The 24,906-nt window shown below is 44.1% G+C and overlaps 1 protein-coding gene across 2 annotated transcripts in view; it reads left to right on the forward strand.

The window, feature by feature from the left end:
• Positions 1-24,172, forward strand: part of CARD14 (caspase recruitment domain family member 14) — a 194,175-nt gene extending 170,003 nt beyond the window's left edge. For both annotated transcript variants that reach the window (XM_077459619.1, XM_077459618.1), the window contains exons 17-22: positions 1,466-1,529; positions 11,071-11,161; positions 15,217-15,390; positions 16,704-16,825; positions 18,982-19,097; positions 23,891-24,172. In XM_077459619.1, coding sequence (XP_077315745.1) covers positions 1,466-1,529; positions 11,071-11,161; positions 15,217-15,390; positions 16,704-16,825; positions 18,982-19,097; positions 23,891-24,098 — 775 coding nt within the window. In that variant the 3' untranslated portion in view covers positions 24,099-24,172. The remainder of the gene's footprint in view (positions 1-1,465; positions 1,530-11,070; positions 11,162-15,216; positions 15,391-16,703; positions 16,826-18,981; positions 19,098-23,890) is intronic.
• Positions 24,173-24,906: the final 734 nt, after the last annotated feature.

Genomic DNA, 24,906 nt, shown 5'->3' on the forward strand with positions numbered 1-24,906 from the left:
AATGACCAAGAGGACATGGCATCTGTCCAATAAATACCCCTTCCCAGAATGCACAGCAGCCAAGAACCTCCTACTGGGCTGTTTCTGGAAAAAGAATATTCATTACAGCTCAACCTAGTTGTAATTCTCACACTGTTCTATGGTACCAGTGACACCAACTGGCAGTTGGAAATGCATATTTAGAACAGAACCAAATATACAATCAAATCTCAGCTCTAAATTTACACTATAGCCCCATTTCTAGGAACAGGGGGCTACACATGTTTGTTGTTTTAATTTTTTTAAACAAAGGTTTAGTTATCCTTTAAAATGAACAAGTGGGAATGGGCCCTGCGTGGATTGGTTTTGCTGTTTAAGTATTTGTGATTCAATCTGTCAATAAAATAAATCTTTCATTATAATACAGTTAATTAACTAATTCCCACTGGCCGTACACATATATGCGTCCGCAGGGCGAGGGGGCTTTAACTCTGAACACCTGCTTATATGCATCCATAGGGAATGGTTTTCTCTGCTAAGCTCATTCACTGTGTGCTCACAGCACAGTAACGTAAATGTTAAGGCAGCTCTCAATGCATATTTGTGTGTTAATAATGTGTGTTAATGTGCAGGCAAAGCCTTTTCTAATTTTGAATAGAGTAGAAAAAGGGATAAACCCTGTCATTTTTTTTGTCTCTCTGTATTCTGTCAGGTAGATCTCCATTCCCTTGCTCTTCCAGTGAGACAACAGGGAGTAACAGAATAAATCGTGATCTGCACTCGCTAGATACACAGGTGTCAAACTGGAGGCCCTCCAGCTGTTGCAGAACTACAAATCCCATGAGGCATTGCAAGGCTGACAGTTACAAGCATGACTCCTACAAGCAGAGGTCTGATGGGACTTGTAGTTCAGCAACAGCTGGAGGGCCGCCAGTTTGACACCCCTGCAAACGATCCTAGCCCCTCTAGTGGTTCATTCTCCACGTCAGATGCAAGAGTAGAAAGAAGAAATGTAGCCCTGCTCCAGAATAAAAACCACCATAGTAGTTTATTGAACAGTCCATTGCAAGACAGAGCACCTGAATTCCACCTTCTCACATGTTTCACGTGCAGTAAATTTAGATGCTTATTCCAAAAAGCAGCGCCTTTCCTTATTTCTACTTTTGGATCTAATTGGAAGTAGGAGAATCTGTCTCCAAAGTTATGGGAAATATCTCTTCCTTAGTTGACACCAGAACATTTGGAAGTTTTCTCCGCTATTCCTGTTCAAGTGAAAACCCCAAACTTTTGACTTTCCAAGCCCTATGTTTACCAGGGACAATGGTCACCAGAACCAAAAGAGGGTGCTTCTCTCTGGCATAAAAATAACTGACAGGGCTTTTAACCTGTCCAAATTCTACCCAAAACCCCCAAAATGTATTTATATATACTTTTATAGACTGTGTACAATTTTTAAAAGCTCTGCAAATTGTGTTCTTTCTTGCAGAGCTCAACAGCAGTTAATAACATCTATACAGAGTATCACATGGCAAAATACAATTCCACAAGGGGTGAGTAAATATGGTTTGTTGTCAATTTATATCATGACTTGCTGAGGTCAGTACAATAATATCCAGACTCATTTAATAAGTATAATTTATAATTCATACAACTGCATCCCACCCATTAATGGTCTGCCTCCTCTGAGAACATCTGCTCTCCTCTGATCTCCATCTTCTCTGAAATAAAGGAGAGAGCCTAGTCCTAAATTGAGGAAGTGGTGAGTGTGTAGAAGGGAATTTCCACTGGTCCGGGGGGTATATTGGCACTAGATCAACTAGATCAACTTTTTTGTTTCATTCATTTAACATTTCTTGTCTTTGTATATTGTACACAAAGTGCTGACATTTGGTGACCAGTTTTCTAAAATGTTTAATACAAGGTTATCAAGAGAATAAAATGGGTTATTTTAAAGGCTTGTTTGGGAAGAATAATTGAGATCTCCAAGGATATGAGAAAGAATCTTGCCAACTGTGGTGTCACAATCAGGGGGCAGGCTCAGAGGCCATTAGCTATAGCAGTAGAGAAGCTCCCCCAGACCAGCTGGATAAGTACAGAAGCAGGTTACCCTGGCAGATGACCTAGGGTGCAGAGTCTAAGTACTAACGGGTTTACCAGAGCTCCTTATTAGGGTGGCACCGATACCATTTTTGTAAGACCGAGTACAAGTACCTATACTTTTTTCAAGTACTCGCCAATACTGATACTTTTTTTTATGTCATATGACAGTGGCACTAATATGCAGCACTGATGGGCACTGGACTGTGTCAGTAGTTTTTTATTTATTTTATTTTTCATTTATTAATTACATTTTTATTCTTTTTTTACAATGTATATAATATATATATATATATATATTTATGGCCCAGAGCCCTCTGACCGATACGGATAAGGATGACAAACAAGGTTAACATAAACTCGCTTACTTGAACCGGACCTGAAAGTGTGCCCTGGCCTAACGTAGGGTATACCAAAATAAGGGGGCATACCCTAGATAGAGAAATGAGTAATAAATGAAATGAAAATGAAATGGAGTGAAATGAGTACTCACCCGAGGAGTATAATGCTTGAGAAATGCCCTGACAGGGGATGGGTGGGTGGGTATCGCGCACCGGAACCGACGAGGGAGCTAGGCGAACGGGCTGGTTATATACTCCACCGGGCTCCACCCATAATTCCAGGCCACCATACTGGCCTTTCCATTTATGGCCCAGAGCCCTCTGACCGATACGGATAAGGATGACAAACAAGGTTAACATAAACTCGCTTACTTGAACCGGACCTGAAAGTGTGCCCTGGCCTAACGTAGGGTATACCAAAATAAGGGGGCAAAAACATACAGGTAGGGAATGCCTTTATTGATTCGAGTTTGTTACTGGGTGAGCTTGACAAAGGCCTGGGCCATCTCTACTTGCGGATTGGGTATGTAACGGGCAAAACAGGTGGACTTCCATCTACCCAACTTTTTGATAACGTGGACCGGGACCCCTTGGCGGGAGGCAGTTGAAGCCGCTCCGATACGAAATGAATGTCCGGAGTAGTGAGCCGGATTGAGGTGAAGGATGCCCAGGAGTATCCTGACATGCTCCATGAACTGGGCTGCGTTCAGCGGCTTACCGTGGAATGGCAGAAGCGGGCCAGTTCCTGGTTGATCGGCCAGAAGGGTCAACAAGCGGGTGAGAATGGCGACCGGGCACCAGCGGTTGTTGGTTTTATAAAAATGTATGTCCGTACCTGGGCCGAGCTGCTGCGTCTTGGATACTGCTATATGTAGGATGAAATGGTCTCCGTGCCTGACCAGGTGGTGCTTGCATAGCATGCGAGCTGAAGGGCTACTGGAGGTAAACTCGCCTGGCCGTAAGAAGCCGTAGAAGGCCAGGTGTATGGCTGCTTGTATAATGATACTAGTGTGGAGCCCGAAAGGTGCAGTGGCCAGAATATCAGACATGTTTCTGAAAACGTCTCCTGTGATAGGCAGGCGTTTGGCGGAGGTCGTAGGCTGGCGTTTCTGGATGCCGCGCATGACAGCCCGAATGGCGTGAAAAGTGAACAAGGAGGGTTCGGCAGGGTCCTGGAGGGACGTAAAATGTTGTACCCCGGCCAGGTATAGCCGGATCGTGTTAAAGGACAACGCCAAGTCCGAGTGGCAATGGGCAATGAAGGCCAGGACTTGCTTGACCCGGGAGGTCTCTGTGGAGTGAGATGTTAAGAAACGGTTAAAGGCCCTCCAGGCCATTTGGTAGGCCTTGCGGGTATTGTCTGAGAGGGAGTGATTGATGAGTTGAGTTGCGGCTACTAGGTGAGGGGTCAATCCAGGGTCAGTTGAGACCAGTCCGGGATAGCTGCTGACGTTGGTCTGGCTCCGGGCACCTGATCAAAAAAGGAAACTAAGTTAAAGCGGGAGAGGGCGTCCGCTGCCCGATTACATTTACCGGGGATAAAGGCACAATGAACATTAAATTGAAATAATAACGAGAGCTGGACCAGTCGCCGCAGGAAGGACATAATCTCCAGAGACTTAGACCTTCCTTTGTTAATGATTTCCGCAGTGGCGAGATTGTCCGTAGAAAAGGTCACTGTTTGACCCGACCAACTGCGGCCCCATGTGTGGGCAGCGGCAACGATGGGGTACAACTCGAATAGGGAGGACGTCTCGGTGAAGCCCGGAATTGCCAGTATCTGAGGAGGCCAGGGGGCTGCGAGCCAGAGGTGGCCAAAAATTGCCGCAAAACCCGTGGAGGCCGCTGCGTCGGTCACGACCTGCGGTGACGAGGAGGACACGGAGGGGATGAACAGGGACACGCCATTCCAGGACGTCAGGAATTCCTCCCACATGGCAAGATCTGCTATAGCTGCGGGGTCCAGGCTGAGGACGTGCTCCGGGTCTTGTGAATGGGACAGTAGGACTAGCAGGCGCGATACGAATGCGCGACCTTGAGGGATGATGCGCATAGCAAAATTAAGCATACCGAGAAGGGACTGTAGCTGCCTTTTGGTGCAAGTTCTGGTGCGGGTGAAGTCCCTCATGACCGTCCTGATGCGGCTTAGTTTATCCGGGGGGAGGCTGGCCTGCATAGTGCTGGTATTTAAGCTGACCCCGAGAAAGGTGATTGCCTGCGCAGGGCCCTCCACCTTGTGCTCAGCAATAGGGACGTTAAGGTTACTGAAGACCACCCTTAGTTTATCCAGATCCCCTGGAAGGGAGCCAGGTGACTCGATCAGCAGGAAGTCATCCAAATAGTGTATGACTCCCTGGCACTGGGCTACGTGCAGCAAGATCCATGCGAGAGCCTGCGCAAACGAGTCGAAGAGCCAGGGGCTACTCTTGGACCCGAAGGTTAGCTTAGTGGCAAAATAGTAGAGCTCCCTCCATTTGATGCCATGCCAGCACCAGAGAGATGGATGGATAGGAAGGAGCTTGAAGGCGTCCGAGATGTCGGCCTTGGAGAGCCATGTTCCTGTGCCTGACTTGAGGATGGCCTGGATGGCCGTATCTACGGATGCGTATTTAAGGGAGAACTCCTCAGAGGGGATAAGGGAATTAAGACTGGGGACAGAGGAAGAATAAGGCGCTGACAAATCGTAGACCAACCTAAGTTTATTGGAGAACTTGCCCTTGACAAGCCCAATAGGGCTGACTCGCCAGGTGTTAAATGGGGGCTTTGTGAAAGGGCCTATGATGAAGTCCCGGTCTAGCTCTGCCTGTAATAGCTGGTCGATGGCTTGTACATCCGTGGCTGCTGACCGCAGGTTCTGGCACTCAGGTGTAAGGTGAGGGAGAGAGACAAGTCCTGTATGAAAGCCCTGAGTAAAGCCCTGAACTAGGTAGGTGGCAAGTGAGGGGGTGGGATGATTGGCGAGGTAGACACTGAGCCACAACACGTTGACCCGGCTTAGTCAAGATCTTTTAGCCTGCTTGACCTCGCACATGAGCCTGGGATGAGCTCTATGACACCGTGTGCATACATGGAGCAGCCTGCACTGGCTGAAATTGCACGACCCGCTGTTGTAGTTGTTACAGATGGCTGCGCCTCCCAAGGTCTTGACCGGGCGCCCCAGTTTATCCGTCTGCGGCAGGCGTACCGGCGCCGGTAGGCCCTGGGCAGTACCTGAGGTCGATGGACCGTCTACGGGCGGGGCTGCCACTGAGCTGGCACACCAAGTTGCGGTGTGAGTAGCCGACTGGCAAATGGCACAGAGGGGAGACCGCAGCCCCGCGAAGTGTCGGCAGAACAACTCGGTGTCCATGACACTCCAATCAGTAGGTATCTGAAATTGGGAGAGCCTGGCGGCCGCCTTAGCGGAGAAGGAGCGGTGATAGTCATAAAATGAAAAACCGCCGTATTTATACCCCAGGTCAACTACCACGTGGAGGTAACGATCCAGTTCCTCCCTCCTGCCAGGGGAGGCCAAGCAGATGACATCCCTCAGCATGCCGAAGGCCAAGGTGAACTCGGTGACGGAAAGTTTCCTGTCCAGCCTGGGGTCTTTGGCTTTGAGGACCACCGACACGTCCCCCCAAGTGTAAGCTTTGTTTTCTGCCAGCTCATGAATGGATATAAGGAGTGAAGCCAGATTGACGTCCTTGCCCTCTAGGATGTCCTTCCTGATGTTGGCTGATATTAAATGAGAAGGGTACACTACTGGTGTACACCCGGGGGTACCTGCGCTGGTGTTATCCACTGCTTGTGAAGCTGGTATTGGAGCTGGTATTGGAGGAGAAACGACTGGGCGGGTCTCGAGGAGGGCCACCCGACTCTGAACCTCTGACATTGAGGTCGTCAGGGATGACACCAGAGTGTGAAGCTGCGTGATGGAAGCAGCGATAGAGCCCAGAGAGGCCTGCTGGGCACTATCCTCAACCGCGGCTGGGGGAGGAAAGAGGAGCCCAAAAAGTTCGGCCTTCCTGGCTGTGGCTGGAAAGGGTACACCCCTGCGCCTTAACTCGGCTGTTAGCCTGGGAATGGTCCACGCTCTGAAGGACCTTAGGCTGCCACTCTCTGAGACAAGAGAAGGGGACAACGGAGCCGTGTAGTCCTCGCTGCCAGCCTGGGACATGGTGGCAAAATCCAGGCTTGGTAAGCCTATTAATCACTGGGTCCGGGTTTTCTCCTGTACGGAACCTATGAGGGTGACATGGATTACAAGACTCGTAGGAGACTCCTGAGAAAACATTTTGAAGAGAAGGATACTACCGCTCGTAAGCGTTCCCCTCCCAGATGACCCTCTCTTACCTACGGAGGCACCGTTCGACCAGGTGCAGGTTGGACCTACTGAGAACTCGACTGACCTGAGGAGATGAAGGTGAAGTTTTGTTTGAGAATCCAGCCCTAAAGAGAGATGTCTAGCTAACTAGTGGAGGTGAGACTGTAAATGTGATAATTGACATAAACGAAATGAATTGACAACCGAAATTTGCTCTTTTTTTTTTTTTTTTTTTTTTAGAATAACGTACGTACGACAACAGAGACGTGACTTGGTTGCGTCGCCGATGCAAAAATATACATTTTTTTTCCTTTTTAATTCATGAGGCAACTCAATAGTGAAATGAGGCTGCTGGTCAAGGCCCCCCGATAGAAATCCGATATTGAAGAGTCAACTGGACTAACCGGGAAGCCGTATGTGACCGTGAAATGAGTGGATCCGCCATGACAGAGATCTGAATCGCCATGCCACAAACTTGCGACCGAGCACGAAACGGACTCTGGAGCATGTACTGAAATGAGGCCGTTCCTGGGGCACGCCGATACGAATTTAGTACACGGAAGTGGCTATTCGTACCGGAACGTGATAAGTGAAATGAAATGAAAACCCATGACAAAGACATGAATCAAAGGACGAGCCCATGAATCCAACAGAAGAATCCTGTCTTTGGAGCATGTACCGAAATGAGGCGTAACAGCTGGGCGCACCGGAACGAATCGGTACATAACCAAATGCAACAGGATTCGAATCGGAGCGTAATAGGTGACTGAAATGATATCCCATGACAGAGACAAGTTTCAACGACTGGACAAATGGTTACCATAAAGAATCCGTCTCTGGAGCATGTACTGAAATGAGGCGTAGCAGCTGGGCGCACCAGAACGAATCGATGCATAAGGAATGCGATGGGATTCGAATTGAAGCGTAATAAGTGACAGAAATGATATGCCATGACAGAAACAAGATTCAATGACAGGACTGATGGTTTACAATAAAGAACCCGTCTCTGGAGCATGTACTGAAATGAGGCGTAGCAGCTGGGCACACCAGAACGAATCGGTGCATAACGGAATGCGACAGGATTCGCTTTGGCGCGTAATAAGTGACAGAAATGATAAGCCATGACAAAGACTAGAATCAAGGACCGTGCTTGAACCTGCGAGTGACTCAGTCTCTGGAGCATGTACAGAAATGAGGCCGAACCCTGGGGCACTTCGAAGCGAATCGGTGCATTGGAGATGCGACAGGATTCGCAACGGAGCGCGGTAGGTGACAGAAATGATGAAATGTCTTTAGAAATGGTAGAAATGAAATGATCCGACATAGCAGACTGAAATGATTGAAATGACTCGAAATGATTGAAATGACTGAAATGATTGAAATGACTCGAAATGATTGAAATGACTGAAATGATTGAAATGACTCGAAATGATAGAAATGACTGAAATGATTGAAATGGAATGAACCGAAATGACAGACATAGTACAACGGCATGAAATGATTGAAATGCATAATTTATCCGGATTTGAAACGGTCCGACCGTTTCATGATTTTGAACAACATTAGATTGCCATTGGCCGGAGTGCTCAGTTTAACGTGACAAGCAGACGGCTGTAATTTCGAAACGGTTCGATCGATTCGAACATAGAAATGATCGGGGGAGTCGTTCGGTTTGCAGCGACGTGCTACGAAACGAGGTGCCTGGTGGCACGAACGGCATGTACCGAAAAGTGATAACGGCTTCTTTCGAAGAAGGGGTAGTGACATGTAGTAACGAATACGAGTGCCACAGTTAAGACGTTCGTGCAATCTAAAGTGAGTGGTTCGTGAGTTCAGGAATCTGGTTTACGTGACTTTGTAACACATGAAATGAAATGGGTGCCGAAGCCCTACCTGCGACAGCCGGCCCAGACGTGTTTGTACGACAAACGGAAAATTTCGATTTGAGTATAGCGACTCAGACGGCAATCAGACGGACGCTGACGAACGACAAGGCTTTGTCGACACTAAGGCGGACGGAACAGCGTGGAACTCACGAACCCGGCTCACTGAAAGGTCTCGAGGATAGTCGGCCCTTGATTTCTGACGTATCAGATATCGCGCACCGGAACCGACGAGGGAGCTAGGCGAACGGGCTGGTTATATACTCCACCGGGCTCCACCCATAATTCCAGGCCACCATACTGGCCTTTCCATATATATATATATATATATATATATATATATATATATTTACAATGGGGGGGGGGGGGGAGTGGACAGTCAGTGTTTTTTTTATTTAACATATTTATTACACTGTTTCCTTTTTTTATTTTTTTATTTTATTCAACCCTGTTGGGGGGTAGGGGGGCTTTGGTGTCCTTTGGACCTCTGACATCTCCCCTTTGAGACACGGAAAGGGACTGAGGATAGAGATTCCCCAGTCCCTATCTCAGTAGCCTCAGCTGCACTGAACATGAATGGACAGGAGACAGCAGCTCCTCTCTCCATTAATAAACTGAAGCTTTGTAACAGTTTACAATGCTCAGTTAAGAATGAACAGAGTCAGTGATCACTGACTCTGTGCATTCAGAAAAGGAAGGAGCCAGTAAATAACATATTTACCAGCTCCTTCCTCTGCTCTCCATCCTGAAAGGTCTGGGACAGGAGGGGTGGAGGAGGATGGGGAGATCGGTGGGGCACATGGAGGGGGACCAGAGGAGGACGGGGGGGGGGGGTACCAGAGGAGCACACAGAGGGGGACCGAATGAGGATGGGGGGGACCAGATGCGCCCATGGAGGAGTGCAGAGGAGGACACAGAGGAGGATACAGGGGACACTCAAGAACAATTGATGCATCAGTGGGGCAAGTTATAATCACCAATCTCCCTGTGTGGCTTTCAATAAAGCAACTGAAAGCCACGGAGGGGAGAAGTGGCTGTCAGCTACTTTATTGAAAGCCACACAGGGAGATCAGTGATTATAACTTCCCCTGCTGCTGCACCAATCATCCCTGAGTGTCCGGGTATCGGACTAGGCATCGGGAGCATTTGCACGAGCACAAGTACTTCTGCAAATACTCGGTATCGGCAGATAGGGACAGCAGCAGGAGTGATAAGAGCAAGATATTAGCTGGAGAGAACACAATAATCTGACAAACAGAAACTGGCAGACTTAAGGCTTCACACTAATGTGTTTTTTTGATGCATTTTGCAGCAATGCAGGGAAATTTGTGCTTGTTTTTGGAAAGGTCCAGGGACTTTTTTCCCACAAAATGCAGCGTTTTGCATGTAATAGACTTCAATGGACCCGCATCCAAAATGCAAGTACCGCAGTATTTCTTTTTCTACACTGCATATAGCTGGTTGCTAAGGAGGGGGCTGGGAAGCTGTCCTCAACAGCCAATGAGTCATCATCTGTCAGCAGGCTGTCAGGAGCTAGGAACTAGGAATTCCCTAGTCATTATACAAATAAGTGATATAATCAGCCCCAGCGACCCAGTCCGCCACATAAGACTGGTGCTACACTCAAAGTGTAGCGTAAGCCGGCAGGGACTCTTTTTGCGTAGGAGCTGTTTTTATGTGCGGGGGGTGGTTCTTGCTGCCCCCCTCCAAAGTGCCACCCTAGGCCTGGGCCTTGTTGGCCTAGGCCAAGATACAGTGTTGCATATATATATATATATAAAACAAAGACATAACTGGATTTAATAGTATCTTTTCTACCTGCCAGGAGTCCAGCTTTAAGAAGCTTCCATCTATTTGTAAGGTTAATGTCATGTAGGTGACACCAGCAACAACAGAATTAGGGAAATTCAATTTCCAGTGTCACTAGAGGGCTGGGGCTATATTTCAATTGTTAGGGGTCAGCAATAGAAAGTGGCTCCACAGAATAACATGAATTCTATTTTAGCATCAACAGCAGATTAGCCTGTGGGACATGGCCCAGTACCTTCAGAACCATGAATAGACACAAATCTACATTTGGAAAGAACCAAGATGTCTTATCCATAACCATTAGGGTCACCATGCACAATGTAATCCTACTATAAATCATTGTACTATTAACTTTGAATTTACCAAAATTATATAATATAAGAACCCATCTAGTCTATCCAGTCAATTTGTATCCAATAAGAAAAGCTATTGGTTTACGTACTTGTTAGTAGATCTAAAGGACATGGTGCAATCAGGTTGTGTGTTGAGCTTTATGCTGAATACTAAACATGTGCATATATACTGTATGAAGCACATTTAACTGCTGCATATTCGATCGTTAACCAAGTCTTTTTTATAGAATATAAGATAAAGATTATACCTGCACTATCTACTGTAAGGCTGCAACTTTACATTTCAATTTCTCCTTTAACAGCCAAGAATAGACGTTCGTATAGTCAGCACAGACCGGTGTAGCTCCCATTTGCTCTGGATGTCTCAGGACTGTGGCATTTGCGGTCATGAAAGTAAATATTTCAATATCTAATTTGTCCTTTTTCTGTATTGTATATGTGATTAAAGGATCATTCCACCCAAAACTTATATCACAGGTTTTGGTAGATGCTGGAAAGTTAGGTTGGTGGGTTCTTAAATCTCTTGGGGACTCTACTGGTGAAATTTCCCCACTAAGTTCTTGGGTTTTCATACCTCCTGTTGCTATTTTGAGGGATACCGGCTTGTGCTGTTTGAAAGATGAATGTACTTTCAACACTCCTTTATTCATATTTATCCATACAGACTCTTGAGAAAAAAAAAAAAACTGTTACAGGAATATTTGTTTTGTTGATAAGTTTCAGACATTACCATCTTCAACCTGGAAGCTGCACTTCATCTTACCTGCAGCTGCTGCTTCTGGCCAACAGGGGGAGCTGAAAGACTGAAATATAGTATTGTACCCAGTGATTCTCAACCAGGATTCCTCCAGAGGTTGTTAGGGGTTCCTTCAGCATTGGGCAATTTCTGCCTCTCAGATAAGTTCCCACCGACACCATTGATCTTTTTAACTATCTGTAAGGAGGTAATTTTTCCCAATGACCACAAGTGTAAGGACCATTCTTCCCACTGACCATCACCCTAATGTATCATGAGTTGTAGAGTTCTAATTTTTAGCAGGGGTTCCCCCGAGACCGGAGAACTATTTCAAGGGTTCCTCTATGTTGAAAAGGTTGAGAAAGACTGATTGTACCCCTTTCTCAGCTCCTTTTAGTGGTGGCTAGATGCAGCTGCTGCAGGAAGAGAATATGTAAACGCACTGCTTCCAGGCTGGAGGTCTCCTTATGTCTGAAACTCCTGTTTATCAGTAAAATGTATACCCTGACAAATGACCATTTTCCTTTCAATTTCACAGGCGTGCGACCCTGTAGCCAAATAAAATGTATGTCTTTTATTTCCCACAAATAGAGCTTTCTTTTGGTGGTATTTGATCACCTCTGCAGTTTTAATTTTTTACGCTATAAACAAAAAAATACCAACAATTTTGAATAAAAAAACAATATTTTTTTTACTTTTTGCTATAAAACATTCCCAATAATTTTTTTTTTAAAATCTAGTTTCTTCATCAGATTAGGCCAATATGTATTCTGCTACATATTTTTGGTAAAAAGAAAATCTCAATAAGCGTATATCGCTTGGTTTGCACAAACATTATAGTGTCTACAACTATGGTATAGATTTAGGAAATTTTTTTTCTTCTTGTTTTTACTAGTAATGGTGGTGATCAATGATTTTTAGCAGGACTGCGACATTGTGGCGGGAAAATTGGATACCAAGTGACATTTTTGGGGACGAGTGACACCAATACTGTGATCAGTGCTAAAATATGTCTGTCTCTCCACTAAACGATCGGCGGGTCACGGCAGTGTGGAGGGAGCTGCCCCTGGATTTAAACAGAGGGAAGAGTGAGTCTAGGAGCGAGTGATAGAGGTGGTGGGTGCAAGGATGGCGCTCATTACTGCCATACATTACATTGTCTTCTCTGGCAGCTGTCCCTGTCTAGCTCTCTGTGTGCTTGCACACAAAGCCCGGTGACCATGCAGTCAGCCCCTGAGTGGTGTACACACATGATGGGAGCACTGGAGAGGTGCTGGTGCCTTGGAGGTAGGTGAAGTGGGGGGTGGGGTGCTCAGGTGATGGGAATCACAACTGGGTGGGAAGAATGGTAAATTCTTCTCCCAGGTGACCTTGTTTGGAGGAGGCTGATCAATCTTTCTTCCAAAAGGGGGAGTACAGATCTCAGATGATTTCCCCATCTATCCATATACATCCAGATCACACTGACCCTTCCCGATGACTATTGGCAGGTTGGCTGAGCCCATTTGGTGTTATTTCCTCTGCTCTGATATAAGGGGGAGTTCCCCTTTACACCAGAGTCTGCAACATTCCCCTTTACATCAAAATTCACAGATCTCCCCTTTACATCAGGGTCCACACAGTTCCCCCTTACACTGTAAGGGGGAACCTTCCAGATTCTGATGTAAGGGTGAACTCTGTGGACTGTGATGAAAAGTTAAACTCTGTGGCGTCTCATGTAAAGGAAAACTCTGGGGACCTTGTGTAAGTTGGGGAGGGGGGTGTATGTCTTGGTGACTAGATCCTACCTTATATCAGAGTATCCCTTTACACCAGAGTCTACAGCATTCCCCATTACACCAGAGTCCACAGAGTTCTCCTTGGCATCACCTTGCAGACTCTGATGTTAGGGAGAACCCTGCAGACTAATGTAAGGTAAAACCTTGTACACATTACATAGTCCTGACCAAGGTGTTCATTGTCCCAACAATTGCTGGTTTTAATGAAATTATTCTTTAAGATCAGCTCAGTCAGTCAGTCCTTTTTGTTGCATGAAAGCACATGCAATAGAAATATTTTATTAAAAAAAAATGATCCTTTGTCTTGAGGTTCATGTGTTTGTGAGGCTGTCAGTTGTGGTACAGTAACTGGGAATATTTTGTGGGTACAAGGACTGTTATGTGAGCAGTGTGTATATATCGACTAGGCACAGATACTGTTTAACCACTTGCCGACCACTGCACGCCGATATATGTCAGCACAATTGCAGCGGTGGGCAAATGGGCAAACCTTTACATCCCCTTTAACTGGCGGGGCTAGTGGGTGCACGCCCGCATACAGCGTGACCGTGCCCATGGGGCCCTCGATCGTGTCACAGAGCGGAAGAATGGGGAGGCATTTCCCTGTTCTGCCTAGTGACATGACAGAGATCACGGCTCCCTGTCATCGACAGCAGTGATCGCTGTCATGTCAGTGGTAGCCCACCCCCCCAGTTAGAATCACTCCCTAGGACACACTTAACCTCTTCATCGCTCCCAGTGCTTAACCCCTTCCCTGCCAGTGTCATTTATACAGTAATCAGTTCATTTTTATAGCACCGATCACTGTATAAATGACAGTGGTCCCAAAATAGTGTCAAAAGTGTCCGATGTGTCCGCCATAATGTCGCAGTCATGATAAAAATCACAGATCGCCGCCATTACTAATAAAAAAATAATAATACTAAAAATGCCATAAATCTTTCCCCTATTTTGTAGATGCTATAACTTTTGCGCAAACCAATCAATATTGGTTTGGAATACATATCGGCCTAAACTGAGGAAAACTTTTTTAGATATATTTTTTGGGGATATTTATTACAGCGAAAAATATAGATTTTTTTTTTTTTTTTTTTTTTGAAATTGCTGTTTTTTTTGTTTATAGTGCAAAAACTAAAAAACAGCGGAGGTAATCAAATACCACCGAAAGAAAGCTCTATTTATGGGAAAAAAAGGACGTCAGTTTTGTTTTGGTGCGATGTCGCACTACCACGCAATTGTAAGTTAAAGCGACGCAGTGCCGAATCGCAAAAAGTGCTCTGGTTAGGAAGGGGGTAAAATCTTCTGGGGCTGAAGCTGTTAATGATCCTTCTTTAAGCCTCTCTCACTGTTAGCTAGAATCTGGGCATCCATACTGATCATTGCAGCGTGCTACACATGCCACAGAACCTATTATTGTGTTTTGTATTAGGGGGCCCCAGGCCATTCATAATTCTAGTCATGCTCACATTTTCTCACTGTTTGGAAATTTTCATAGTAAATCCAGCAGATAACTTTTGCTGAGTATTGATAATGTTTACATATTGTTTAAAAATGTGTTCCGTCAGTAAATTTTCCATGTGTTGTCAGTCAAAAAAAATTGGGGGAGGCTAGTAAACTTGGTGCCATATCTACATCATTTTACTTTTCTTTGGCAAACCAAGCCAAGTGGCATTCAATTTCACCACTGAAATGGAAGAAATATGGAAAAAATCCTAGTAAACTAGCAGACCAAAAAAATATAAACTACTCTGTTTCATCTGTGGTAGAAATATAGAGAGGGGTCTCTCTGGAAACGGGTAAAAAGTGTACCTTTGCTACAAATACATATTTTTTGTGTGTTATTGTTATGCATTTTAGTTCTGTTGTCCTTAAATACATTAATTTTTAATAGAATATTTTAATTATAGTATTGCTTGTTTTATACTCCTTTGTAGATCCTACTGCTACCTACCCTACAGGCAGAGGATGCTTGACATTGATGCCATACACACTGGTCACTCACTATAAGATTACAGTCCTACGCCCCGTTCTCCTGGTCCCTTCTCTGCTAAGAAGAATCCTGAGTGAGAAGCTATGTGCAAATAAAGACTACATGAAATGTGACACAGGTATATTCAGCATTCTTTCAGTAATATGAACTGTAATCTGAATAATGTCCTTACAATTCTGAAGCCAAATGGGCTATGAAAATTTTACTACAGTGGTTTACCTCATGTATGTGACTCCTCAATACAACAAAATGATTTCCATTAATACCTTCAGGAGCTCTATGGTGGATTACACATTTCTCCCATTTTCTTTTACTTTTACACTTATAGTCAGTGGACAGCTCCCTAATAAGAGCATTGGTGCTCAGTGAAAAAGACATGGCTAGTAAATTGATGCACCTTGATGGTCACTGCAAATGCCCCTTTACATTAGTAGTCAGTATGTATGTTACATCGGTAACATCGGTATATTGGTATTTAGGGGTGGCGTGCAACCTTACATTGGAGGTTAGTGGAGCACAGTCCCCTTACATTGGTTGATATGATTAAGCACTCTTTTGTGTGAAACGCCTTGTGCTGTTTGTCCCATTTTGGAGGACTGAAGGACTTTTATTGGATGATATTACCAGTGTGCGGACACTTTTTACTTTCTCCTTCCTCTTACATTGGTGGTTAGTGGAGAGGCATCCCCTATATTGGTGGTCAGTAGTAAAGTTCCATCTCACTTTGGTGGTCATTAGAGGATGAGTGTTTTAATAGCAACCATGATTGCCTTGTGGTCATTGGGCAGAAGGATGCTCGCTTACATTGGTGGTCAGTAACAGCAAGAATGCTCCTTATATTGGTGGTCAGTGGGAAGAATGTCCCTGTTACATTGATGGTCAGTGGGAAAAATGCCCCCTTACATTAGAGGTCATTAAAACGAAGAATGCCCCTTATATTGTTGACAGTGGGAAGAACCCTCCCTTACATCAATGGTAAGTGGAAAGAATGACCCCTTACATTGATGGTCAGTGGAAAAAAGAATACATCCTTTAATTGGTGGTTAGTGGATGGCAGAGTGGCCCTCGTGATTAGTCAGAGTAAGATTGCACCAGCATTGGTGGTCAATGAGTGCTGCATCATTGGTGTCTGTGATTGCTTCCCTGAAGGAACAATCCATGTCCTGCACTGCTCTCTGGTTCTGCTGAGTGACGTTTCCACTAGCATTACTCGGGCACCATCAGGTGGGAGATCAATCTGTTCAGGACAGCCTGCACTCCAATAGGTTTCACTGACCTGGGACACAAGGAATGAGCTTAGTGATGCCCATAGATGCCCACTCTTATTGATGACACCTAGGTGGCCTGCTCTCACTACCTCACTTATTTTATGCCACTGTTGCTTTGCGTATGTACTTTGATATGTATTCTCACTGAAGCCATTCCTTTTAGAATGTTTGACAGATGCTGAATATGCAGCAAGAAATCAACGTGGAGACATAATTGGTGAAAAGGAGGGAGAGGGAATACGCTGCTGGTATACTAGACAGAATGTGGAATCTGTAGCCCAACAGGTAAGAATTCAGAAGGCTTTAAAAGGTTTATAATAAAAATTATATTTTAATTTGTTTTTGAAAAGATGTAGCTGGGTTTAAAAAAAACCAATGATGTATCATTAAGTCCCCCGATTTCCATAGAAATGTGTCCAAAAAATGTCATACTTTACCTTAATGTAATCATACCATTAAAATGTGCTGGTACTATGACATTTTTTAACTGGTGTCAGGACACTTTATCATGTAAATGTGATCTACTTGTAGCATGACCCCCTTAAGGACTGCTTGGATTTACCTGCTCATCTGCACCACCATGACCCTGTGAACATTCCAACCCCCCTGACATTCTGGGTTCAGACATCTTTGCACCACCTTAAAGTAATAAGTGAAAAAAAAATCAGTTAGTTTAAATCCTATTAACGTTTACTGGAATTAATCTTCTAAAATCTTGTTGCAAAGAGGAGGTAATAGATCCTCTGAGCTTTGGATAACAGTCCTGACTCAGCAGAAGAATCCCTCTACAATAATACAAGTTAAGATAATTTGCCAATAACAGTATATTATATACATGTACTGTATGTACAATGGAGTACCACTTGAACATGACTTGAAAGGATAAGCAAGAGTTAGGCATTAATTCTGGCAAGACTTCTAAAGGGGGAACCCAGGCCAGCCTATTTTACTTTTAATCCTAATGAGAAATCAATTAAACAAGAATGGTAGTAATGACAGCAATGTCCCAGTTGCAGGCTTGATGGTCTTCGCCGGCAGTTGGAGCTCATTAACTATATCCAATATAAGTACAGTAACAAGGCAATGGTATTTCTTGGAATGGTTGATGCAACATGTGTCTATGTCCAATGTTCAAATAGAAGTGTAGTAAAGTGTTTCGCCAGAGTAAAGCTGTCTGTTTACAGTTTTCCAGTGAAGCAACAAAGAAAGGTTTGCAACGGTGGGCAATTGCCCTCTCACCAATGGCCAGGCTGATTCAATACCTTTCCGAACAGTTGCTCCCGGAAAGGCGTCTTTGCAGAAGATCCCTTTGCGATGATCATCTGATGCGAAGCACAAAGAGCTGGTTGTTGGATTGTCGAGGTGGTGCTGGATAGATGTCCGATGAACAATAAGCAGCGCTAGGCCCCTCTCAGCTGGGTTGGAATGTTGTACACTGCAACCTCATCCTCCTTGTATAGAGAGGTCCGTCACACACAAGGCCCAGGAGGAAGAGGTCATGGGGCGGGTCTCTGGCCTCTTTTCTAGCTCTTTCCAGCAATCTCCCCGAAGGTAGCAAAGATCCCTGGGATATGTAGTCCAGGTCTATAGTCATGCGGAGCAATTATCATTCTGTGGAACTACTAATCCCACAATCCCTTTGGTTTGGATCACAGAGATGATGTCAGTTAGTGACGCTGGGCACTAGATGAACAATACAGTACATAGAAATTATGGGGAATCGCCACACTTTGCAATTGTAGTCCATATTGCTACATACTTATGATGCCGGTGAAGGTCCCACCAACACACGTCCCAGCAGACCTAGAACCTGTGAAATTACGTGGATGGGCACAGCCTCACTGAAAAGGATGATTGGCTGGGCATATTAACTACTGTATATACTCAGCCTCTATACAAGCAAGACTCCTAAAGAGTCATCATGGGTACATGTCCATAGGCTGGACAGATCTAAATTCCTATGCAGGGAGCTTTTATCTTCAAGACACCAGGAATGTGAATATAGAAATGGGGAGCAGACAGTTAATGGACTATAGTCTTTGCCTGCAACTTAAGAAAAATGAACCTACAGTTAAAACAGTACATCATTTTTATAGGCATGCCATTCATGCCTTGCATTAGCTTAAAAACATTAGTGCCTAGAATTTAACATTATGATTCCAGTTAAATCCATTTGCCATAGGCATTACATGGTACTTTTACCCTGGATCTACACGTTGTTCAGAATACATAGATCGCAGTAGTAGAAAACTCTTTTTAGGCTCCATAACTGCTACAATGGGGAACAGAATGTCTGAATGGGAACTATTGTATGTGCAATTCAGAAAAAAAATTGTTACTGAGGCAAGAAAGCCCCGATATAAACTCTGTGTTGAGTTTGTCCTAGGGAAACATAATATAATAAAAAGCTCACCATTTCTATCCTCTTTATTATACTACAGAATGCACACTGCCTTCTAGAGCTTGGGCTATCCTGTCTCTCTGCTTTGATTCGTGTGGGTATCTATCCCATTATTCTTCACATCCCATTGACTGAGAAGAGTTCCAAAAAACTTAAGTAAGTGACATTTAATACTTTACCATTATACAAGCTGTAAACAAGACAACAGTCATTAAAGATATAGAAATTCCATGTAATACCATTTACTTTCAACACTGACCCTGATATTAAAGCTGAATTTATGTAATTCAGCCACTTTGGAAAATATTTTGGATTACTAGGGGTTAAGTTAAACAAGGTGCATGCCACCTTGTGGGCTTATCTCTTAAATTTTGAAATTGGCATTTACTGAGCACTGGGATTATAGCTATCACTATACGTCTGGTGCTCCACACTGGACCTTCTGGTCTTAGGCCTGATTCACACCTATGCATTTTTAGTGTTTTCTGCATTTTGCAGATTTGCACTACAGAATGTGTTCCATAGGAAACCATGTTAAATGGACTGTAGTGAAAATCTGCAAAATGCAAAAAGCACTAAAAATGCATAGGTGTGAATCCAGCCTTAGCTCCTGCAATTGCAGAGTTGCATGCAGCCGCTGTGCCTGCCCCTCCCTTCCTCCTGCCCTATCAAAAAGCAGTTTATATTATGTGAACCCATTCACAGCAGTGGGGAGGTGGGAGCAGAGATGCCATATATGAGAACACAGAATGTCTCCTTTTAGAGCTCTGAGAGCGTAGCGATAGTTGTACTCCTAGTCTACAAGGCCTGGTTCACACCTATGCATTTTTAGTGCTGTTTGCATTTTGCAGATTTGCACCACAGCACGTGTCCCATAGGAAACCATGTTAAATGGACTGTAGAACAAATCTGCAAAATGCAAAAAGCACTAAAAATGCATAGGTGTGAACCAGGCCTAAGGTGACATGCAACTTTTTGGACTTAAAGTGGGATTCCGCTCTTTTTTTATTTTTTTCTTACCTGTCTCACTGGTGGGTGAGTGCTAGCTTCGATTGGCATCCACGTCCGGCGTTTATTTGACCCCCGGCGCGACAAATCTTTTCTTCAGGATGACTTATAAAAACCTACTCTGGCGTTTTCCATTTTAACTGTGGGCGTCTGAAGCCCACAGGCATTTACTTCCTGGTATATGATGACGTCTGGCTCCCAGCATGCTCCGCTCCATCTTGCACATGCTCAGTGAGAGCAGTGACAAGGAAAGAAAAACTCCAGGAAGTTCCCGCCCCGTTGTCAAGGCAACGAAAACCACACAGCACAGAGAACAAAGAATGAATGAAAACGAACCCACAGAAGCTAAGGAGGCTAATGAGGCTAATTATACCATGGAATAAACATGACTTACCTTTTGTGAGAAGCTGGCTGAAGAAAAAATGTGCTGGTGCTGTTTGCTTTGTTGTTTATTTGCTTCCTCGTGTGTAATGGCAGATACAGCTGTCTGCCCACTTTAAAAATGGGAAATTCGTACACGCCCTCGTCACGTGACCGGCGTGCTAACGAAATCTCGCGAGATTTCGGAATTTCATTGTCCCCTATGGATTCTTGGGTAATTTCCCAGGGACCATTGCGAGGACGATAGCCACGCCTACTCCCACGGGAGGAGAACCAGGAAGTCAGCTGAAACATCAGAAATAAAAGGTAAGTAAATAATATTTTTTTTTTTCAGGGTTCGTTTAGGTAAGTATGCTGTCTGTTGATTTTAATAACATGAACTTTCATTTTTAGGTACCAAACCACTTTAACATTACAAAGCTGTCCTTAAGCTTTAGGTAAGACTTTTCCTAGGCTGAGATGGGGTAAGTCTACTGCACACAGGAGGAAGCATTTCTTCAATCTCCTATCCCCTAGATCAGACTGCCCATTGTAACTTTGTAATAATTATAGGCAGCATAGGGGCAGATCAGTGTCAGACATTTACGCACAACCTGGAACTGCACAGGCACTGGGATTTACATTTTGTGTCATTTAAAGTGCCTTGAAAAAGTATTCATACCTCTTAAAAGCAGTCAATACGTTGTAGAACTACCTTTCACTGCAATTACAGCTACAAATCTTTTTGGGGAAGTCTCTACCAGCTTTGCACATCTAGATAGTGACATTTTTGCCCATTTTTCTTTGCAAAAGATACCACCCTCTGCCCCAGTCTCATGCAAACTCTAACAGGTCCTCTTTTAAAATTGCCCTGTATTTGGCTCCATCCATCCTCCCACCAACAAGCTTCCCTGTCCCTGCTGAAGAAAAGCATCCCCACAACATGATGCTGCCACCACCAGGTTTCACAGTGGGGAGGGTGTGTTCAGGGTGATGTGTTAACTTTCCACCACACATTTTGCTTTTAGGCCAAAAAATTTAATATTGGTCTCATCTGACCAGAGCACCTTCTTCCACATGGCTTCTCGCAAACTGCAAATGGGACTTCTTATGGTTTTCTTTCAACAATTACTTTCTTCTTGCCCCTCTTCCATAAAGGCCAGATTTGTGGAGTGCATGACTTATGCCATGTACACACAAACGTTTTTTTGATTGGAATAAACTCTGAAGGTTTCTCCAACAGAATTCCGATGGAATTCCGCTCAAGCTGTCTTGCATACACACGATCCCACCAAAGTCCGACCGTCAAGAACACAGTGACATACAACACATACGACGGGACTAGAAAAAGGAAGTCCAATAGCCAGTAGCCAATAGCTTCCATCTCGTACTTGCTTCAGAGCATGCGTCTTTTTTTGTATGTTGGAACAGCATACAGACGAGCGGTTTTCCCAATAGGAATTTGTTCTGTCGGAAAAATTTAGAACATGTTCTCTTTCTAGGTCCGTCAGAATTTTCAACGTAAATAGTCCGATGGGGTATACACATGATTGGAATATATGATGAAAAGCTCCCATCTGACTTTTTCTGTCTAAAATTCCGCTCTTGTGTACAGGGCATAACAGTTGTCCTGTGGACAGATTCTCCCAGCTGAGATGTGGATCTCTGCAGCTCCCCCAGAGTTACCATGGGCCTCTTGGCTGCTTCTATGATTAATGCTCTCCTTGTCTGGCCCGTCTGTTTAGGTGGAAGGCCATGTCTTTGCATTTGTGCCATACTCTATACATTTTCAGATGATGGATATAACAGTGCTCCGTGAGATGTGCAAAGCTTGGGATATTTTTTGATAACCTAACCCTGCTTTAACTTCTCCACAACTTTATCCCTGACCTGTCTGGTGTGTTCCTTGGCCATCATGATGCTGTGTGTTCACTAATATTCTCTAACAAACATCTGAGGTCTTCACAGGACAGCTGTATTTATACTGAGATTAAATTACACACAGGTGGACTCTATTTTCCAATTAGGTGACTTCTGAAGGCAATTGGTTCCACTAGATTTTAGTTAGGGGTATCAGAGTAAGGCTTGATTCACATCTATGCATGTTGCTTTAAAACGTTTTTGCAGTGCTTTTTGCGGTGCTTGTCGCATTTTGGACACGTGTTTTTACCGTGATTTTGCCACGTTTCGCCTTTTTTTTTCACTGTGGTTGCTTAGCAACCAGCTATATACAGTGAAAAAAAACGGGGAAAAAAACGCAAATCGCGGTAAAAATGCGGTACTTGCATTTTTGATGCAGGTTCATTGACTTCTATTACATGCAAAACGATGCATTTTGCATGAAAAAAAGTCCCCGACCCATTCCAAAAATGCAGAGCCACAAAAATGTATTAATGTGAACATGTTCCATAGGAACCCATGTTAAAAAAATTCCCTGCATTTCTGCAAAATGCTTCAAGCCTGAAGGAGGCTGAATACAAATGCACGCCACACTTTTCAGATATTTATTTGTAAACAATTTGGAAAACCATTTATTGTTTTCCTTACACTTAAAAATTATGTGTCATTTTGTGTTGGTCTATCACATAAATCCCCAAAAAACATTTACGTTTTTAGCTGTAACATGACAAAATGTGGAAAATTTCAAGGGGCATGAATACTTTTTCAAGGCGCTGTATAAAGGAAGTAGCCTCTACCCTAGTACCCTGGATGATTTTTGAACACAGATGAAACCATGCTTATAGAGAGGGAAGCAGATGAATGCATTCTCATGGGTACTGCTGCGATATGTGTGGGAGGTCATAAATACAAGTTTAAATGACAGATTATATGGGCCACTCCTGATCCCACTGTCAGAGGTGAAGAGGTATTCTTACTTAGTGTCCAGATCTGTGCAGTTATCCAGTGTGAAACTTTGCCTCTGTGCAGGAGCTTCCTGTAATAAAGAATTGCCACTGTTGCTTTCTCTCCTTGTACAGGGTGGCTGGTCGTGTATCCGCCCCATCCTGTAGCTTTCTGCAGGTGTAGTGTCATATTTTTCTCCCCATCTGGCCGCAACATCACTTCCGGAGCATTCTATGATGGGGAGCAAAATATGACACTACACAGGCAGCCTATAGTGGGAGGGGGCCTGCTGGGTCCCTCCCACAGCTCTGCTTTCAGGATAGGCTATGAATAGCTTGGCGATGATGATGCCACCGCTACTTTACATGGTAATATCTGGGTTTGCAAAGGCATTGGCTCACACAAAGTTGATTTATATCTTTTGTGGCTCTTGCGAATTATATTTGGGTAAAAGTTTTTTTTTTTCCCCATTGCGCAGTTTCAATGCATAATGCTGGAAAAACTGTGTACAGTAAAATACACCTCTTTCTATTAAGTGTTAGGATACAGGAAATTACTATTATTTCCAATACTAGAGTTGATGGTGACGAAAATCATTTTAGTGATTATAAGGAAAGCTCTTATTGGATTTGTGAAGAATAATTTATACGATGCTTTCTCAGAGGGATAGAGAACTAAACTATAGATATATCATGTAGATTTGAATACATTCTTACATATCTTTCTGCATTGTTTAGAAAAACTCGGCAATGGTGGGGAAAGTGTGAGGACCTGCTGCTGGAGTGTGCCCAGAGGGAAGAAGCTGAGCTGGATGCCCTGCCTTGCCTTTATAGAACTGTGGATCCTGACAGCTGGAATGACGCAGAATCTCTGCTCTGCAGAGTAAAGAGCGCCATCACTGATGAACAAAAGCGCATTGTCTGGCTGGAGAATCAGCCTTGCTGAACTTTCATTTCCAACACTTTCACAACATTCAGGATTGCACATAATAAACTAAAAGAACAATTGTTTACTTGAAATGAGTTCATTAGTCAGTATTTCTGCAGTAAGAATATAGCCCATTTTAAAGGAGAAGTCTGTAAACCTTATGATGCTGTGGCTGTACCGCCCTGCTCTAAGACTAAGGCCTGACTAATCACATGACCACTGATCGGTCAGTCTCTTCTCCCAGTGGTGGTCAGTGAATGCAAGCTGCAGGGATTTCCTTCTCTTCTCCCTGCTCCTCCAGGGTTGGCTGAAGTTCTAGGCGGGGGAGGGTGCAGGAGTGGCTGGCTCTGGCACTCTACACACAAATAGGCAAAGCCAGTTGTCATTCCTTCTTGATCATGGCATGGCTTTACCTCATCAACCTATTGCGAACATGACTTTGGGTTAGCAAATGTACTCCTATGACCCAAAAGAGATGCATAGCCCCAAAAAAAAAAAAAAAAAAAGAATTGACTTTACTTCTCCTTTAAGTCTCAGTGAAAAACTATATAAACACATTTAGGGTGCAGTAAAAAAGTAAGTGCTTAAAGTCTTACCATTGGTTTGTTTACTGAAGCAGCTCCCATAAATCAGCTTTGTCCCATGTCAGTTGCTGTGCCATGGATGAGCAAGTACTTTGTTGACTTTTGTTATCTGTTTTGGGAATCCAATAATTGCTAATCTCTCTGGTAAAGGACCTCGCTTCTGCAGACATACTTAATAATCATGACTTCAATTTGTTAGTATATGAAAATCTGTTAGTACATCTAACAATCCCCCTCAGACA

This window comes from Lithobates pipiens, unplaced genomic scaffold, assembly GCF_037356315.1.
Source record: "Lithobates pipiens isolate NorthernLeopardFrog02 unplaced genomic scaffold, aLitPip1_a1.2 Scaffold_28, whole genome shotgun sequence".
Classification (NCBI taxonomy): Eukaryota; Metazoa; Chordata; class Amphibia; order Anura; family Ranidae; genus Lithobates; species Lithobates pipiens.